The 15,512-nt window shown below is 40.6% G+C and overlaps 1 protein-coding gene across 2 annotated transcripts in view; it reads right to left on the bottom strand.

The window, feature by feature from the left end:
* TBC1D9 (TBC1 domain family, member 9 (with GRAM domain)) overlaps positions 1–15,512 on the bottom strand; it is a 207,689-nt gene that overhangs the window by 50,613 nt on the left and 141,564 nt on the right. For both annotated transcript variants that reach the window (XM_006872216.1, XM_006872215.1), the window contains exons 4-6: positions 5,121–5,349; positions 4,030–4,291; positions 873–1,080 (exon numbers count right to left, since the gene is read on the bottom strand). In XM_006872216.1, the coding sequence (XP_006872278.1) occupies positions 873–1,080; positions 4,030–4,291; positions 5,121–5,349 (699 nt within the window). The remainder of the gene's footprint in view (positions 1–872; positions 1,081–4,029; positions 4,292–5,120; positions 5,350–15,512) is intronic.

Below are 15,512 nucleotides of genomic sequence, written 5' to 3'. Positions count from 1 at the left end.
AGGATCTATCCTACTCCCTCTGTGTATACAGGGTAGATAGGGACAGGCAACTTAGACATTGGTGGCCTAAAATGGAGTGGGGGGGGTGCGCCATAAAGACCTGAAGTGGCTGGCTTACAAGTTTTCAAGAGGTAGTTTAGTTTCAGAGTGTGTGAGGAAAAGTAGAGACCCTATTGAATTTGTCTAGATGGGTCTGGTGAAAGGAGATGGGGATAAGATTCTTACAATTAATAGTGAGAAACTGTTATCATGATTAATTGTGTCACATTATAAAAGTATAAGTTTTGTAACAAAAAGTGGGGAGTAGTTAGTCTTGCCATCCAGGAACAGAGGACCCTATGACCATCAAGCGAGAAAAGCACAAGCAAAATGTGGAACCCTATCCAGAGAAGCAGCAACACCAGAGATGAAGGCAGAGATGAGGACATGGAGAGAGAGGGCAGCTGAGGACTCTAGACTCATGGAAAGAGAAAGGCTGTGTGCTGGTGGCCAGGAGGCAGGCTTGCAGAATGTGTCCTTTGGTTGTTTAAATGATTATATATATTCCAGAGTGTTTTTGTATACATCCCCCCCAAACAAAACAGGGGGAATAGAAGCAAATCTGTTGAATGATGATGCACGGAGGAGATTGTAATCATTGCAAAGAAAAGATGAGTATAAACTATCATCTTTCTCTCCTGTGTAAACTATCACTTAATTCACAATAAAAACTTAAAAAATAAAAGATTAAATGATGGAATGAAAAGTATAAATATATTTTCTATGACTTTAACAAAAAAACACCAATCAACTGCTGGTAAAAAGATTCCTGGTAAACAAAGACAAATATCATAAATGAAACTCTTTAAATACCCATTTTAGCTGACACTTACCTCCCGGAGTGGGATAATGAGGCTACACAAATTCTCCTCTTTGCTGGTAAAACAGATGTAATTTGTGGACACAAACATCTGGCCCAAAATGTGCATTTTGTTAAATGGGGTCCAGAGGGTACAGTCTGTGTGGCCATCTAATTTTTCGTCTTTTGGCAGCCGGAAAAGTGCACGATATCTCTCACTCTTTGCCCGGGCATCAAGATCACTGGAAAGCAATAATAATAACTTACTTCATGAAGGAAAAAAAAAATGTTATAATACCTTCTAATTGATATAGCTATGGAGGTTCCCTAGATGTGGCTTCCCCTTCTGGATCTTGCCAGACTTATCCCTACCTTCTTTACTTTATAACGGAGTTAACGCCAACTAACAACCTGAAAGCATAGCAAAATTATTTTAAATGCATTTAGGTCCCTGTGTAGTCATTTTAGGTCCCTGGGTGGCACAAACCAAAAGACTGATGGTTTGAAGCCACCCAGTGGCACTGTGGAAGAAAGGCCTAACAATTTGCTTCTGTAAAGACTGTGGTCAAGGATAGTCTTTACAGAGTGCAGTTCTAGTCTCCAGCACATCGCCTTCCCATGAGTCAAAATCAACTCAATGGCAAAGAAGTTGGCTGTTTTGTTGTTGTTGTTAAGTTTAACTTAAGTGCCATCAAGTCAATTCTGACTCATAGTGACCCTGTATAGGGTTTCTGAGGAGCAGCTGGTGAGTTTGAACTGCCAACCTTGTGGTTCAAACTGGTCTTGCAGTCAACTGCTTATCCACACCAGGACTCCAAGTTATAGTCCATATCTATGAAACATTGGGCCCATACAGGAAAACTCATTATCTTCCTATAGGAAAACAACAATTTCTACAGGATTATTACATGTACATTTACCAGAGCTATCTTTTGAGCCAGATCTTTTAAGAAAACGTCTAAAAAAGATAAGGAACTTACAGGGCAGTGAGTTTTTTATGAATGGTGGAGGCACAATTCGGAAAAGAAGGGGTGAGAATATGGTTGCACAACTCGGAAAATGCAATCAAAGACTTGAACCCTCAGAACTTGGCAAATTGGTGTATGTTCTCAACAACAGCAGCAAAAAAATGTTTTTACTACCACAGCAAAGGTCTCATATTTATTAGTCAGCGTTTTCATGCAGAAGCATAAGGACAGAGGAAGAAACCAGAAGTTTTGCAATCAATTGATCAAAGCTGGGTAAATTTAACTTCATATGGCAGAATGCTAGAACCTAGGTAAATTATGTGTGCTAACACATGTGTGACTCCTTATAGACCCAGGTAGGCTCTTCTTCACTCTCTTCTCTTGGAAGTTGTACTTCTCAAAAAGAGCCAAAGGTAGGAAAACACACACACTGGATTGTAATTGGGGCTTGAGTGGTAGGGAAGCTCTTCCTTCCCAGTGCATGGACTCAGCTTGGATTCAGTAGACCCACAGTATATTCACACACACACCCTCTAAATCCTTTTCCTTTCTAAACTACATCAAAATGTCATGATGCGCAAAGATTTCGAAACAATTCTTACATAGATCAACACCCCCATGATTCCAGTCCCAAAGCAATAGTGATTTGATTTGCAAAGCTAACGTCATCTCAGAAATATGCATTGTTAATCTGTCATGATTCATAAAGGCAAAAACCAAAGATGGTCATCAACACAGCATTTCTTTCAGCAAGATAATGTCAGTATTCCCACAAACGGAAGCACTGTAATTGTAACCTGCTTAAATCTATATATATAAAGAAAGACCTAATGAGAATTCAAATAAGCTACATGAATCTGTAACATCTTGTCCTCCCTAAATATTCAGCAAATCTTCATATGGAAAAATATAATATGAACAGTCCACTTCTTGGACAGTTATGGTTTTCAACCTCAGCTTGGTCTTCTATTGACAAGTCTTTTCCCTCATGAGTTGCTTTTCCTGTTCATCATATGAGTAGTTTAAACTTCTTCCTGGAAAAGTCTTCCCTATCTCAGCCTAGAGCAGAAAGGAACTCCCACTAACCTGAATCTCCATAATTAATTCCATCCTCAGTTACTCTTACTAATTAAAAAGAGAGAGGATTCAGGATACATAAGTATCCTTTTCCATGCCCAACAAGACATCACTTTGAATATTACTGGTTTCCTAGTAATGTCATACTCTTTCCTCCTTCCTGACCTACGTATCTACCCTCATCGGCTTCTCTCATTCCAGTCTATATTCAAATCTTTTCCATTCTAAAACCAGCAACACACTTCTTTTACCATCAAATTTCTTGAAAAAGCAGTCTATACTTGCCTAATACCCTTGCCTCACCTTTCATTTACTATTTAATCCAACGGCAGGCAGCTTCTACCCTCCATCACTCTATTGAATCGTGTCTCAATTCACCAAAGATTCTTTCATTACAGTAACTTCTTTTCAGATTTCAACTACTAACGAAACACCAATGATTTAAAAATCTCAAAAATCCTACTTGACTAATTTCCAACTACATATCTTGCAAGCAACTCACCTCAACATGATCAATACCGCATTGCAATATATAACGTGGACATACATGCTCTTTTCCTTCTCTCAATTCCCATCTTGCTCAGTTAGTTAATGGCAATCTCGTTCATACTGTCACTCTAGCTAGAAAGTTTAGAGATCATCAACTTTCCCCTCACCCTCTCTCTCTAGCTCTACTGGCACATCCCAACTTCCAGGCTCCTCTGTGGGATCTTCTTATCCCATGTCCTGCCATTGTCCAACAACGTGAGGGACTTGCCTCCATTTATGCTTTTCCTTTGTGCTTTCACGTTCACCCCATTGTATCTGCACTTCTAACTTCTTCCCAACTCTTTAAAGTTCAGCTCAAAGCATTCGCCCAAAGAGTCTTTCTTACCCACTGTGTCCCTTCTGGTCAGAGCTAACCACTGCTCCTGTGTGCTCCTATACACTCCATTCTTAGGACTTCAGAGCTTCTACTACACTATACTGTTTATGTCTCACTTGCAGAACTCTGAGTGCCTTTAAGCAGTCTTTTTCAGTTTTGCACCTATATCCAGAAGAGTGTCCAGAGCACTTGCAGCTGTTCTGAAAAGGTTAAATTGAATACATGAATGGGAGGGTTCCTTATTTCTAAAGTCTACAAGACTCACCATCTCCAACACTTACCGTTTCAGAGCAGACACCTTTTTAGGAGACTTCTTTTTCAGTTTGGGCAGGGATTTATCTTGTTCAAACCCCTCATTGTCTAAGAGTTGCCTCATGGCAATGTTGGCGAGCTGCTCCATTAACTTGAAGGTCTCGTTGATGTTGAGGAACACAGAGAAGAAATGTTCACTGGATCTAGTGCTCACTTTGATCACATCAGGCAGAAGCAGTGTGGCATTCTTCTCAAGCTGAGTGATGTCCACCCACCGGATTACCAGCTTGGCTGAACACAGAGAACAAGGCTTGGTCAATGTCTGACTCGTAGTAATCCTTTCCCTGTCATATCTCACACCCCAATCCCTCTGGGGCCTTTTGAGTTTGTGAGTATTTGTTGTTGTTGTGTTTGTTAGTTTGAAGAGACAAACTGGAACCACCTAATTTGTGAGTTCATAAACAATATGAACTTGAGTTCACATCGACTCAATTAAATCTACCTTGGTGTATATTTATTACTTAATGACTTTTTTTTTTTTTAACTTTTTGTGTGAACTGAGTGATGATTTACAGTTTTACATTCAAAAAGTAATACACTTTACATTCAACAAACAATACACTTTGTTTCATCTCAATGATTGCAAAGTCCTCCATGTAACAGCATTTACCCTGCTTCCTCCCTGTGGCTCCTACTTCCATTCTACCCTCTTATTATGACTTCTCAACTGTGTCCTTAGGTAAACGTTGCCCTCTGGATTTTGCATGATTGACATTCCATGGTGAGCATGCCTAACCAGTGCTGTTCTCTCCCCTATATACCTATATACTGTTTGGCTTAAAGCTGGACAATGAGGATGAGTTCTTTCCCAGACCTGAAGGGTGGTAATGGGCCATCTTCTCAGGTTCCTCCAGTTTCTTTCTGACAAGTAAGCTTGGTTAATGCCTAATTTTTACAAAATACATTGAACTGATGATAATTCAATTCACTTGTTAAATAATGAACACAAAATGGCACCAACCCATTTGTAACTATAAGTTTTGTTTTGCTATTTTGATGTGGTTTATGTGCCCAGGAAATGTTCAGTAGCCTTTCCAAAATTTCTCTCCAGACAACTTACCTTCTCTTCCCATAAGGAAAGAATAAAAACAAAGGTGGTTAATACTGAGGTACATCCAGCCCTGTCGGGGGACTTTTCCCTTCCAGTAGCTGCAAGAGTAATAGTTGACGAGCTTCTCTTCCTCAGGCATCCCAAACAGCCTATGGAATTTCACGATGGCTTCCTTAAATTTCTCAGTATCATCGTCTTCTTTTACATCATTGATTTTGTTATATTCTGCAATGATACCCTAAGTCAGGATAAAACACAAAACACACAGATGAAATGGTTTTTTCCCTTATGCTATACATGTCTGAAAAGGGAAAAACAAACAAAACAAAAAACACATTTCTAAAGCTAAAAAAAACCCCAAAAATCCCACAAAACAACTGGTGAATTCTGTCAAAAGGCTAGCCAAAACTTTAAGGCACTAAACAAGTAGCATTTATGAACTAAAAGATTTTCAAATAGCAAAACAAAGTTTATTGCTGCTGTTCATTTTTATCAGGTTTGCTTGGAATGAAGCCCAATGCTTTTATTTTGCAAATGAGAAGATGTCAACTCAATGGTCATCTTCTGCCTTTCCCCAAATCAACAAAAATCCATTATGAATAACAAATTTGATCCTAGACAAGAGAGAGAAGAAACACATATGCCTCGAGCTGATAGCTGGCTTCAAATATGCAGCCTTGGGATTATGAGTAACATGAAAGAACCCACAGAAAAAACACAAGCAGCTAATTAAGCAGAAAAGTGGTGAATCCGAGGGCAAAACTTGGATTAGACACACACTTTTTAGATAGTTAGAAAGGTGATGAAATTTTTGCATAGCAAGTAACTGGTTTAATCTGCTATGCCATCACTACAAAGCTGCAGAAGCCATTATTTCATTGCTATCAAATTTTATGTAATTCTCTGAAAATGGACTTCTACATATAGGAGGAAGGAGCCCTGATAGCATAATGGATTATGTGCTGGGTTGCTAACCACAAGGTCAGTAGTTCAAATCTACCAGTCTCTCTGCAGGAGAAAAATTATACTTTCTGTTCCCATAAAGATTTACAGCCTTGGAAGTCCTATACAAAGCAGCTATGAAATGGAACCAACTCAGTGGTACACAACCACCACCACAAATATGAAGGGCTTCAAAAAGTTTATGGAAAAATTCCATTCTTCTTGTGTTTTTTCCAACCTTTTATTGTAAATTCAGTGAAGGTTTACAGACTCTATATTCAACAAATTACACACTTAGTTTTAGCTTAATGATTACAATCCCTTCCAAGGCAACAACAGTTTTCCTGCTTCCTCCCTGTGATTCCTATTTCCATCCCTTCTCAATTTTGTCCTTAAGGAAATGTTGTCCTTTGATTCTGAATAATTGACCATTCTATGGTGAGCATACCTTGCCAGTGTTGTCTCCTCCCACCCTCCGTAAACCCATCAACTGCTTGGCTGAAACTTGGACCAAGAGGACAAGTTCATTTCCAGACCTGAAGGGTGGTTGAAAGTCATAGTTTCAGGTTACTCCAGTCTCTTTCTGACAAGTAAACCCAATTTTTATTTTTTTAAATAATTTTGAATTTTGTTCCCATTATGTTTTTTTTTTTTAAGTTTTTATTATGAATTGAGTGATAGTTTACATGGGAGAACATCAGTTTTACACCATCGTTTCATTGCGTTGGTTATAATCTCCTCCGTGCATCATCATTCAATTGTTGTTACTGTTAGGTGCCATCAAGGTGGTACCGAGTCATAGCGACCTTATGCACAGGAAAATGAAACACTGCTCAATCCTGGGCCAATCTCACTATTCAATAGTGTTTGCTTTTATTTCCTCTTTTTTGGGGGGTGGGTGGGGGTGGGTATGTACACAAAAACACTCAGGAATATATAATAATTTAAACAACCAAAGAGCACATTCTGAAAACCTGCTTCCTGACTACCAACACACAGCCTTTCTCTTTCCATGAGTGTGGAGTCCTCAGCTGCCATGTCTCTTCATGTTCTTCCCATCTCTGCCTCCATCTCTGGTGTCGCTCCTTCTCTGGATAGGGTCCAGCATTCCTCATGCTCTTCTCCCTTGATGGTCCTAGGGTCCTCTGTTTCTGGACTGTAAAATTAACTTCTCCCCGTTTTTGTTATAAAACTTCTACCTTTACAATTATGACAGCTGCAATTAGTCATGATATCATTATCTTTTCATTGAATTTTTCACAAACTTTTTGAAGGAGGCTTCAAAAGGCTACTATGAAATGCCCCCTTAGAAATAGAGCAGATGTGGGTTCTAGGCCCATGGACTGAGTAAGGCTGTGTGCCTGTGGGCAGGAGGCTGGCTTGCTGATTATGCCCTTAGGACATTTAAATGAATTTATAGTTTTTGTTTTGTATGTGTACATCAAATATTTTTGCTTTGTTCATTTGTGAAGTATAAGATGAAAAAATAAAAAGGCCTAGGGAGGAAGAGAACAAATGTTGTTGTTGGAAGGGGATTATAATCATTGTGAAGAAACCCAAAGCACATGATTTGTTGAATGCTTTGCTGATGATGTCATCGGTCGTTAACCTTCATTCAAGTCACAATAAAAGGTTACAAAAAAAAAAAAAAAAAAAAAAAAAAAAAAAAAAAAAAAACAGAAAAAAAAGGATATCTCTGGTTCCCTAAAAAATAAAATAAAATAAAGCAAGTTGAAATGTCAGACCTGCCTTGGTATACTATAGAAAAAGGTATCAAAGGCTTAGGGAAGTAGCATGTTAGAGTAGGAAAGAAAGGGAGGGAGGGAGGGAAGGAAGGAAAAGAAGGAAAGAAAGAAAGAAAGTGTTCTTTTACATTTTGTCTTAAACCTTGCAATCACCAAATTTCTCCCATTTTCATTTTTATGAACTTTGATCTCAAATTAGTGTTGGAAAAGCGTAAACTGTAGAAAGTGAATGTCTTGGGTTCAGATTCTGACAGTATTACTGTGTATGTGTGAACTTGGGTGGCTTGATTCTCCTTGACTAGGGAGAAGCAGATATCCTTCTTGAGCGAGTCTTCTGTACCCTACCACCCACTGCCACTGTAAATCTTTACCACAGTAGACAACCTCATCTTTCTCTCATGAGGCAGGGGGTGGGGTTGAACAGCAGGCCTTGTGCTTAGCAGCCCAACACCTAATGCACATACACACCACCAGGATTCCTTTCCAAGCACAGAAAATTTATATTGCCTCATACCTAGATTTCCTGCCTTTAGATTCCTGCTTCAAGTACACTCTAAATATTCTCTACAAATTAATCTTTCTGAAAGTCATTGTGATTATAACACATTTATTATTACCAATATCTTTGGAGTCTTGGTGTGGCGCTTCGGGTTAATGCACTAGACTGCAAGGTCAGTTTGAATTGCATGCTTACTAGATGCTCCTTGGAAACCCTATACAGGGTCACTATGAGTTGGAACTGACTTGATGGCACTTAACAACAACAATTATCAAAATCCTCAGTGGTTTATCTTTAGTTCTCATCAGTATAAACTCCAACATTAATGCACATTGTGGATTCAACCAATACCAAAACCTTGCCTCTCGAAACTACCAATAAAAAAGAAAAAGCAGTGGTCATCATGTTGACTCTGACTCCTGATGGCCTCATGCATGTCAGAGTAGAACTGTACTCCACAGGGTTTTCAGTGGCTGAATTTTCAGACAGAGATTTCCAGACCTTTCTTCAAAGGTGCCTCTGAGTGGATTTGAACCTTCAACCTTTTAGTCAGTAGCTGAGTGCTGCTTAATCATTTGCACCATTCAGCAACTCCAGTATTTGTTGTTGTTAAGTTCCGTTGAGTTGATTCCGACCCATAGCAACCCTGTATAGGGTTTCCAAGGAACAGCTGGTGAGCTTGAACCACCAACCTTGCAGTTCAAACCGACTATGCAGTCAAGCGCATTAACCCACAGCGCCACATCAGGACTCCGGAACTTCACTACAGCCTACTAAAATTTCCCACTTGTAATTCTGCTCCAATTTGATTGGACACTCCTCAGTTCCTTAGATTGTCATGTGTGCTTTTCTACCTTCTTGTCTGTCATTCTTCCATTCTGCCTCAAATCTGATTGTCTACTTTTCTAAAGTCACACAGTTCTCCCTTAAATTAATCCTACCAATCTCCAACATCAGCTTCAACTCCTGTCTCCTAGTAAACCTTCTCCCAGCTATGATCCTTCTTTGTTACTTTAAGTACTGCGCATTCTCTCTGCACTATGAATGGATTGAAATGACTTCTTAAATTTTATTTTCACTGCCAGATCTTTCACCCCTTTTGCCAGCACTAAGTTTGGTCTTACATAATTTATCTCAATCTTCACTTAATTGCTCTGACTAGTAAATATAACAACTATGACCATAGTAGCAAATACTGGGCATACTATGCAAGCACAACCCCAAGGTAAATCTGAAACCCCGTTTTCAAATCCTGTATAGTGTTTCTGAGGCTGCAAATCTTTATGGGAGCCTCATCTTTTCTCCTTAGAGCAGCTGGTGGGTTTGAATAAGTGACCTTGAGGTTAGCAGTCCAATGCTTAACCCACAGAGCTCTTTTGATGGAGGATGGGGAACATAAAATTTGAACCAAACCCTAATCATATATATATATGTATATAAGCTCTGGTAGTGTAGTGGTTATGAATCGGGCAGCGAACTGCAAGGTCAGCAGTTTAAAACTACCAGCTGTTCTGCAGGAGAAAGATGAGGCATTCTGCTCCCATAAAGATTTACAGCCTCAGAAACCCTGTACAGGGTCACTATGAGTCGGAAACGACTCCACGGCACACAGCCACCAGCCACCATATATATGTGTGTGTGTGTGTGTGTATACACATATATATAGTCCAGGAACTCATGTGGCAGCTTCCCATTGGTACCCTATCAAGAGTCTTTCTAGACTCTAATATATTTCATACAGTCAGTTTCTGAAATAAATTTCTGACCAAACAATTCCCACCTTATGAAGTTTTGCAGGCTTTCAGTGAAAAAGGAAAAAAAATCTAAAGGGCATCTCATGCTATAAAATGTCATTATTATATGGGATTTGGGGCCAAACCAACTGTTCCAATATTAGATTAAATTTGTAATTTTCTATGAATCTAGCTATACTACAACATTTCAAAGGAGTCCTGGTGATGCAATGATTAAGTGCTGGGTTGATAATTAAAAGATTGGTGGTTCGAACTCACTAAGTGGCTCGGTAGGAAATAGACCTAGTGCTCTGCTTCCGTAAAGATTAAGCCAAGAAAGTCCTATGGGGCAGTTCTACTCTGTCACATGAGGTTGCTATGACTCAGAATATACTCAGTGGCACCCAACAAAAACTACCCAACATTCTTACCTCCATGTTCTGTTGAGTCATATAGTTTATATCTCTTATAGCACATAACAACAACAACAATCACTGAGTATGAGTTCCAAAGACTGTAATGGTGTCTTAAATATATTTTTAAGTATCTAGTGTGTTATTGTTGTGAAGTGTCATCGAGTTGGTTCCAACCCATAGTGACCCTGTATAGGGTTTCTGAGGAGCAGCTGGTGAGCTTGAACCACCGACCTTGCAGTTCAAATGGCTTTGCAGTCTGGCACATTAACCCACAGCACCACACCAGGTAGGAGATGCCTAATAAAGTATTATTAAATGAGTGTACATTATCTTTCCTAATTAGAATGTACGTACCAAAGAGATAGATCTTAATCTTTATTGCATCATCCAGATTTGCATAATTCTGAGTCTAAAGTTTGGAGTTAGCAACCTTTGGGGAATCAAGTACTAGGCTACTGATGCCTTTTCTTTTATCATACAGGAGGGATGGGCAACTAAGAATGAAAGTTGTTGTTGTTGTCAAGTGCCGTGGAGTCGATTCCGACCCATCGTGACCCTGTATAAGGTTTCCAAGGAGCAACTGGTGAGCTTGAACCACTGACTTTGCAGTTCAAATGGCTTTGCACTCTGGTGCATTAACCCACAGTGCCAAAGTAGGACTCCAGCAATGAAAGTAGAAATGTAATTTTGCGTAAGTCTAAGGTCAAATTGTTTTCCTCTCATGGCTTTCACTATTACTTATTCATTGACAGAACAGAAGGGTTGACACCTTGAGAGAGGGTCAATCCAAAAAACAAAACCCATGGTGTCAAGCCACACCTCATAGAAACACTACAGACAGAGTAGAAATGCTAAACAGGGTTTTCAACACTACAAATCTTATAGGAGCAGACAGCCTCAACTTTTTCCCTTGAGCAGCTGGTGGATTTGCACCATCGGCCAAAGGTTAGCAGTCCAACGCTAAACCCACGGTGCCACCAAGACTCCTTAGAAGGAAGGTGGTAGGCTTGAACCACTTAACTTGAGGTGAGTAGTCCAATGCTTAACCCACTGTATCACCAGGGCTGTTTTAGTGGTGAGTGATGGCGGTAACAGTTGTGTGCCATTGAGTCAGTTCCTATTCCTAGTGATACTATGTAAGGCTTCTGAAACTGTAAATCTTTATGGGAGCCTCATCTTTCTCCCTCGGAGCAGCTCATGGGTTTGCATCACTGACCTTGAGGTTAGCAGTCCAATGCTTAACCCATAGCGCTCCTTTAATGGAAGGTTGGGGACATAAATTTTGAACTATGAGCTGCTTTATGGGTGGGCAAGTTTTGGTACAGGGTCACTTTAGGAAACCTAGAAACAGCGTGAGGGCACTGGATCTCTGGATGGGGAAAGGAAGAAGCCAGTTCACATTGGAAGAGGAATGAAAAAACACTATTTCAGCTGGCAAATATACTTACAGCCTATATAATATCTTACACTTGACAATACCTCTAGAAGTCAGGATGTGTATAAAGATAAAGAATACAAGTCTGAGTACATTTAAGTAATTGAGTAAGAACATACAAGTAAATGAATAAAAACCCACTAATAGATGTATCTAGGATCTGAGGTATCTGGTAGCGTAGTGGTTTCGAATTGGGCTGCTAACCTCAAGGTCAGCAGTTTGAAACTACCAGCTGTTTCACAGGAGAAAGATTAGGCTTTCTGCTCCCATAAAGATTTACAGCCTTGGAAACCCTGTACAGGGTTCGCTATGAGTTGGAACCGACTCCACGGCACACAACAACAACAACAACAAATAGATGTCCTGGTGTGGCACTGTGGGTTAATGCTCTGGACTGCAAGGTCAGTATGAGCCGCAAGGTTGGCTTTACAGGGTAGCTATGAGTTGAAACTGACTTGTTGGCACTTAACAACAACAACAACAACATAAGTACCATGGAACACGAGAAGAAAAAAAACAATCTGTGTTGGAAGAATCACTAGAATGCTCTTAGATCTCAGCATGACCAGATTTTGTCTCTCATATTTCTGAAATTATCAGGAGAAACCAGTCCCTGGTTTACTTGGTAAAGTGGAGGGTCTGGTTGCCGTTGCTAGTCCATTAGGCTTAAAATGAGCCATCCCAGAGGTGGACAGGGAATCTCAGCACTACTGACAATGAAAAGCTAGGAGTGGAGCATGTCCTTTGGAGTAGAGTCCCTGCTCTGGGAGCCTCTTAGTCACAGGAGAAAAAAGCTGTAACATTGGAGTGACGAAGAGAAATGACAAGAAGTAGTGGTACAGAAAAGTGGCAGCAAAATTAGGACACCAGCAGGAGACGGCAGGGTGGGTGTACCAACCCATGGAGTAAGACAGCAGAGCACTTTGAGGCAGAGGCTTAAACACAGAGTGAAGAGCTTCTGCCAACTTTTAGCAGAACCAAACAATTTTATAACTCTTGCCCAAATACGGAAGAGGCCAGCATGAGAAGCTGAGGGCCAGAGAGAGACTTGCCTGTGGGCGCAATTCAGATTTAGTTGTCCTGATCCAAGAATGTTGTTGTTGGTTAGGGCAGTCGCTTCAGTTCAGATGCACAGCGACCCTATATAGGGTTTCCGAGACTGGTGAGCTTGAACTGCTGATCTTGTAGTTCAAATGATTTTGCAGTCCAGTGCATTAACCCACAGCATCACACCAGGACTCCAATGAATAGTATCCTATATAGTCCTGGTGTGGTGCTGTGGATTAATGTGCTGGACTTTAAAATCGGTTTGAACTGCAAGGTCAGCAGTTAAAGCTCACCAGACGCTCCTCGGAAACACTATATAGGGTCACTGTGGGTCAGAACCAACTCAATGGCACTTAACAATAACAACTGCCCTAAAAGCAGAGCCCTGGTAGTGTGGTGGATTACGAGCCGGACTGCTAACCGAAAGGTCAGTAGTATAAATCTACCAGTTGTTCCCAGGGAGAAAGATGAGGCCTTCAGCTTCCCATAAAGATTTACAGTCTCGGAAACTCTGTATGTGGTCACTGCAAGTCAGAACTGACTCCACTGCACACCACCACCTCTGCTCCTAATCAACTAATTTATTAAAGGAGCTCTGGTAGCATAGTGGTTAAGAGTTGGTTACAAGTTGGGCTGCTAACCTCAAGGTCAGCAGTTCGAAAGTACCAGCCAGTCCATGGGAGCAAGAGGAGGCTTTTTCTGCTCCTGTAAAGATTTACAGCCTTGGAAACCCTATGCAGAGTTCCTAGCCACTAATGGGGTCCTGGTGTGGTATGGTGCTGTGGGTTAATGCACTGGACTGCAAGGTTGGTTTGAACCATAAGGTCAGCAGTTCAAGCTCATGAGCTGCTCTTCGGAAACTCCACATAGGGTTGCTCTGAGTCGGAACCGATTCAACGGCACTTAACAACAACTTCCCTAATAAACTCTGTAACTGTGAGCATGGTCTTTAAGTTCAGTGTGGCCACTGCAATGAATGATTAAATCCAGCAGAGAAACAGAAAGTGCCATGGGAGGTATGGCTGCTGTTAGATTTAATAAACAGGTTGGAGAGTGAAAACATGTTTGACCTTCACTTCATAGATGAAACCCTGGACTATTAATTTTTATTCTTCTCCCACCGTTGTGAAGCCAGAAAAGATATGTGTGCTTCGTCCTTATGAATTTTATATGGTCCAGTTAACATTCAACTCTTGCTTTCAAAAACATCAGACTCTAAAGAACAATGAAATTCCATTCATACATATTTTAACTTATTTTCTGACTATGAAAGTACTACATGTTAATAAAAACTTTAATAAAACAGAAGAAAGAATAAAAATGGACCATTCTATAGAATTTTAATGAGAAACATAATGTCAGACCACGACCAAGAATTTCTCCCTAATTTGGGTGTAGAGAAAAGCTTTCTAACTATGAATGAAAAGCCAGATACTATAATATAAAGAACTGCTTAATCAGTTTTTGCATGACAAAAACTACCATAAACAAAATTAAGAGACAAATGACAAAAACAGAAAGAATACCTGAAACAATACATTCGTATCAATAATAAAAGGCTAAACCAGAAGACACTTCTTGAAAGAAGGACCTATAGGAAAAATATAAAACAATAAGGGCAGTCCGACTGTTACCACAAGAACAAGCAAGCTGCTTGCCCAGGAGACATCAAGGCAAATGGTTGGGTCCTCTCAGTGCAAATCCTCTTCCAAGACTAAGACACAATGGAAATACACGTTCTGATTGGCGACCACGCACATCACCCATAAAGAGAAGTGACCAAAGAACATCAATGAAGTGGTGAGCTAAGCCCTGCATCATTCAGCAGACTACTGTGAACCCGGGTGGAGACTTGGTTGGCCAGCAGCAAGGCAAGACCTGGGGACTCATGGGCTCAGAGTCAATGACACAGCCACAGAGGACTAGAGTGGAGAGCAAAGCGACCAACTGATAAGAAGAGGGCGGACAGATGCAGGAACACCCACACTTACAGATGATACCCACTTGACCTGGCTTCAGTTACTGGATGAACAGAACTCAACCCGAGGAAGAAAGAAGAGGAAAAAAGCGTCATCTGATACAATTTGATAAACTGGACCTGCACCTATAAATGCAGTATCTCAAAAGAGGAAACAAATCCCTGCTGCAAGAACTATTCCCACCCCCTCCACACAAAGAGTAGATAGGGATGGGCAACTTGAACATGGGCTACCCAAAAATGGGGGAGGGATACAAAGGTAAGAAGTGACTGGCTTACAAGCTTTCAAGAGGGAACCTAGATCCACAGGGCGAGGATGGTAGAGTCTCCAGTGAATAATATCCAGCCTATCCAGGAAGGGTTGATGAAAAGAAATGCAGATGGGTCTCTTGGGATGCAATGGTGAATAATTGTTACCAGGACTGATTGTGAGGACTGGAAATGTAAAGGTGGATATTTTATAGCAAGGAGGGGAGTGATTAACCTTTCAGTCTAGGAGCAGAGGGCCATGGGATCATCAATGGAGAAGAGTGGAGAGAAGGACCCCACCTAGAGGAGCAGTGAGGCCCGAGATGGAGACAGAGAGGATGACGTGAAGAGATGGTG

This window comes from Chrysochloris asiatica, unplaced genomic scaffold, assembly GCF_000296735.1.
Source record: "Chrysochloris asiatica unplaced genomic scaffold, ChrAsi1.0 scaffold00187, whole genome shotgun sequence".
NCBI classification, from domain to species: domain Eukaryota; kingdom Metazoa; phylum Chordata; class Mammalia; order Afrosoricida; family Chrysochloridae; genus Chrysochloris; species Chrysochloris asiatica.
Note: the sequence above shows the minus strand (reverse complement) of the source record. Positions and strands in the feature narration are given on the sequence as shown.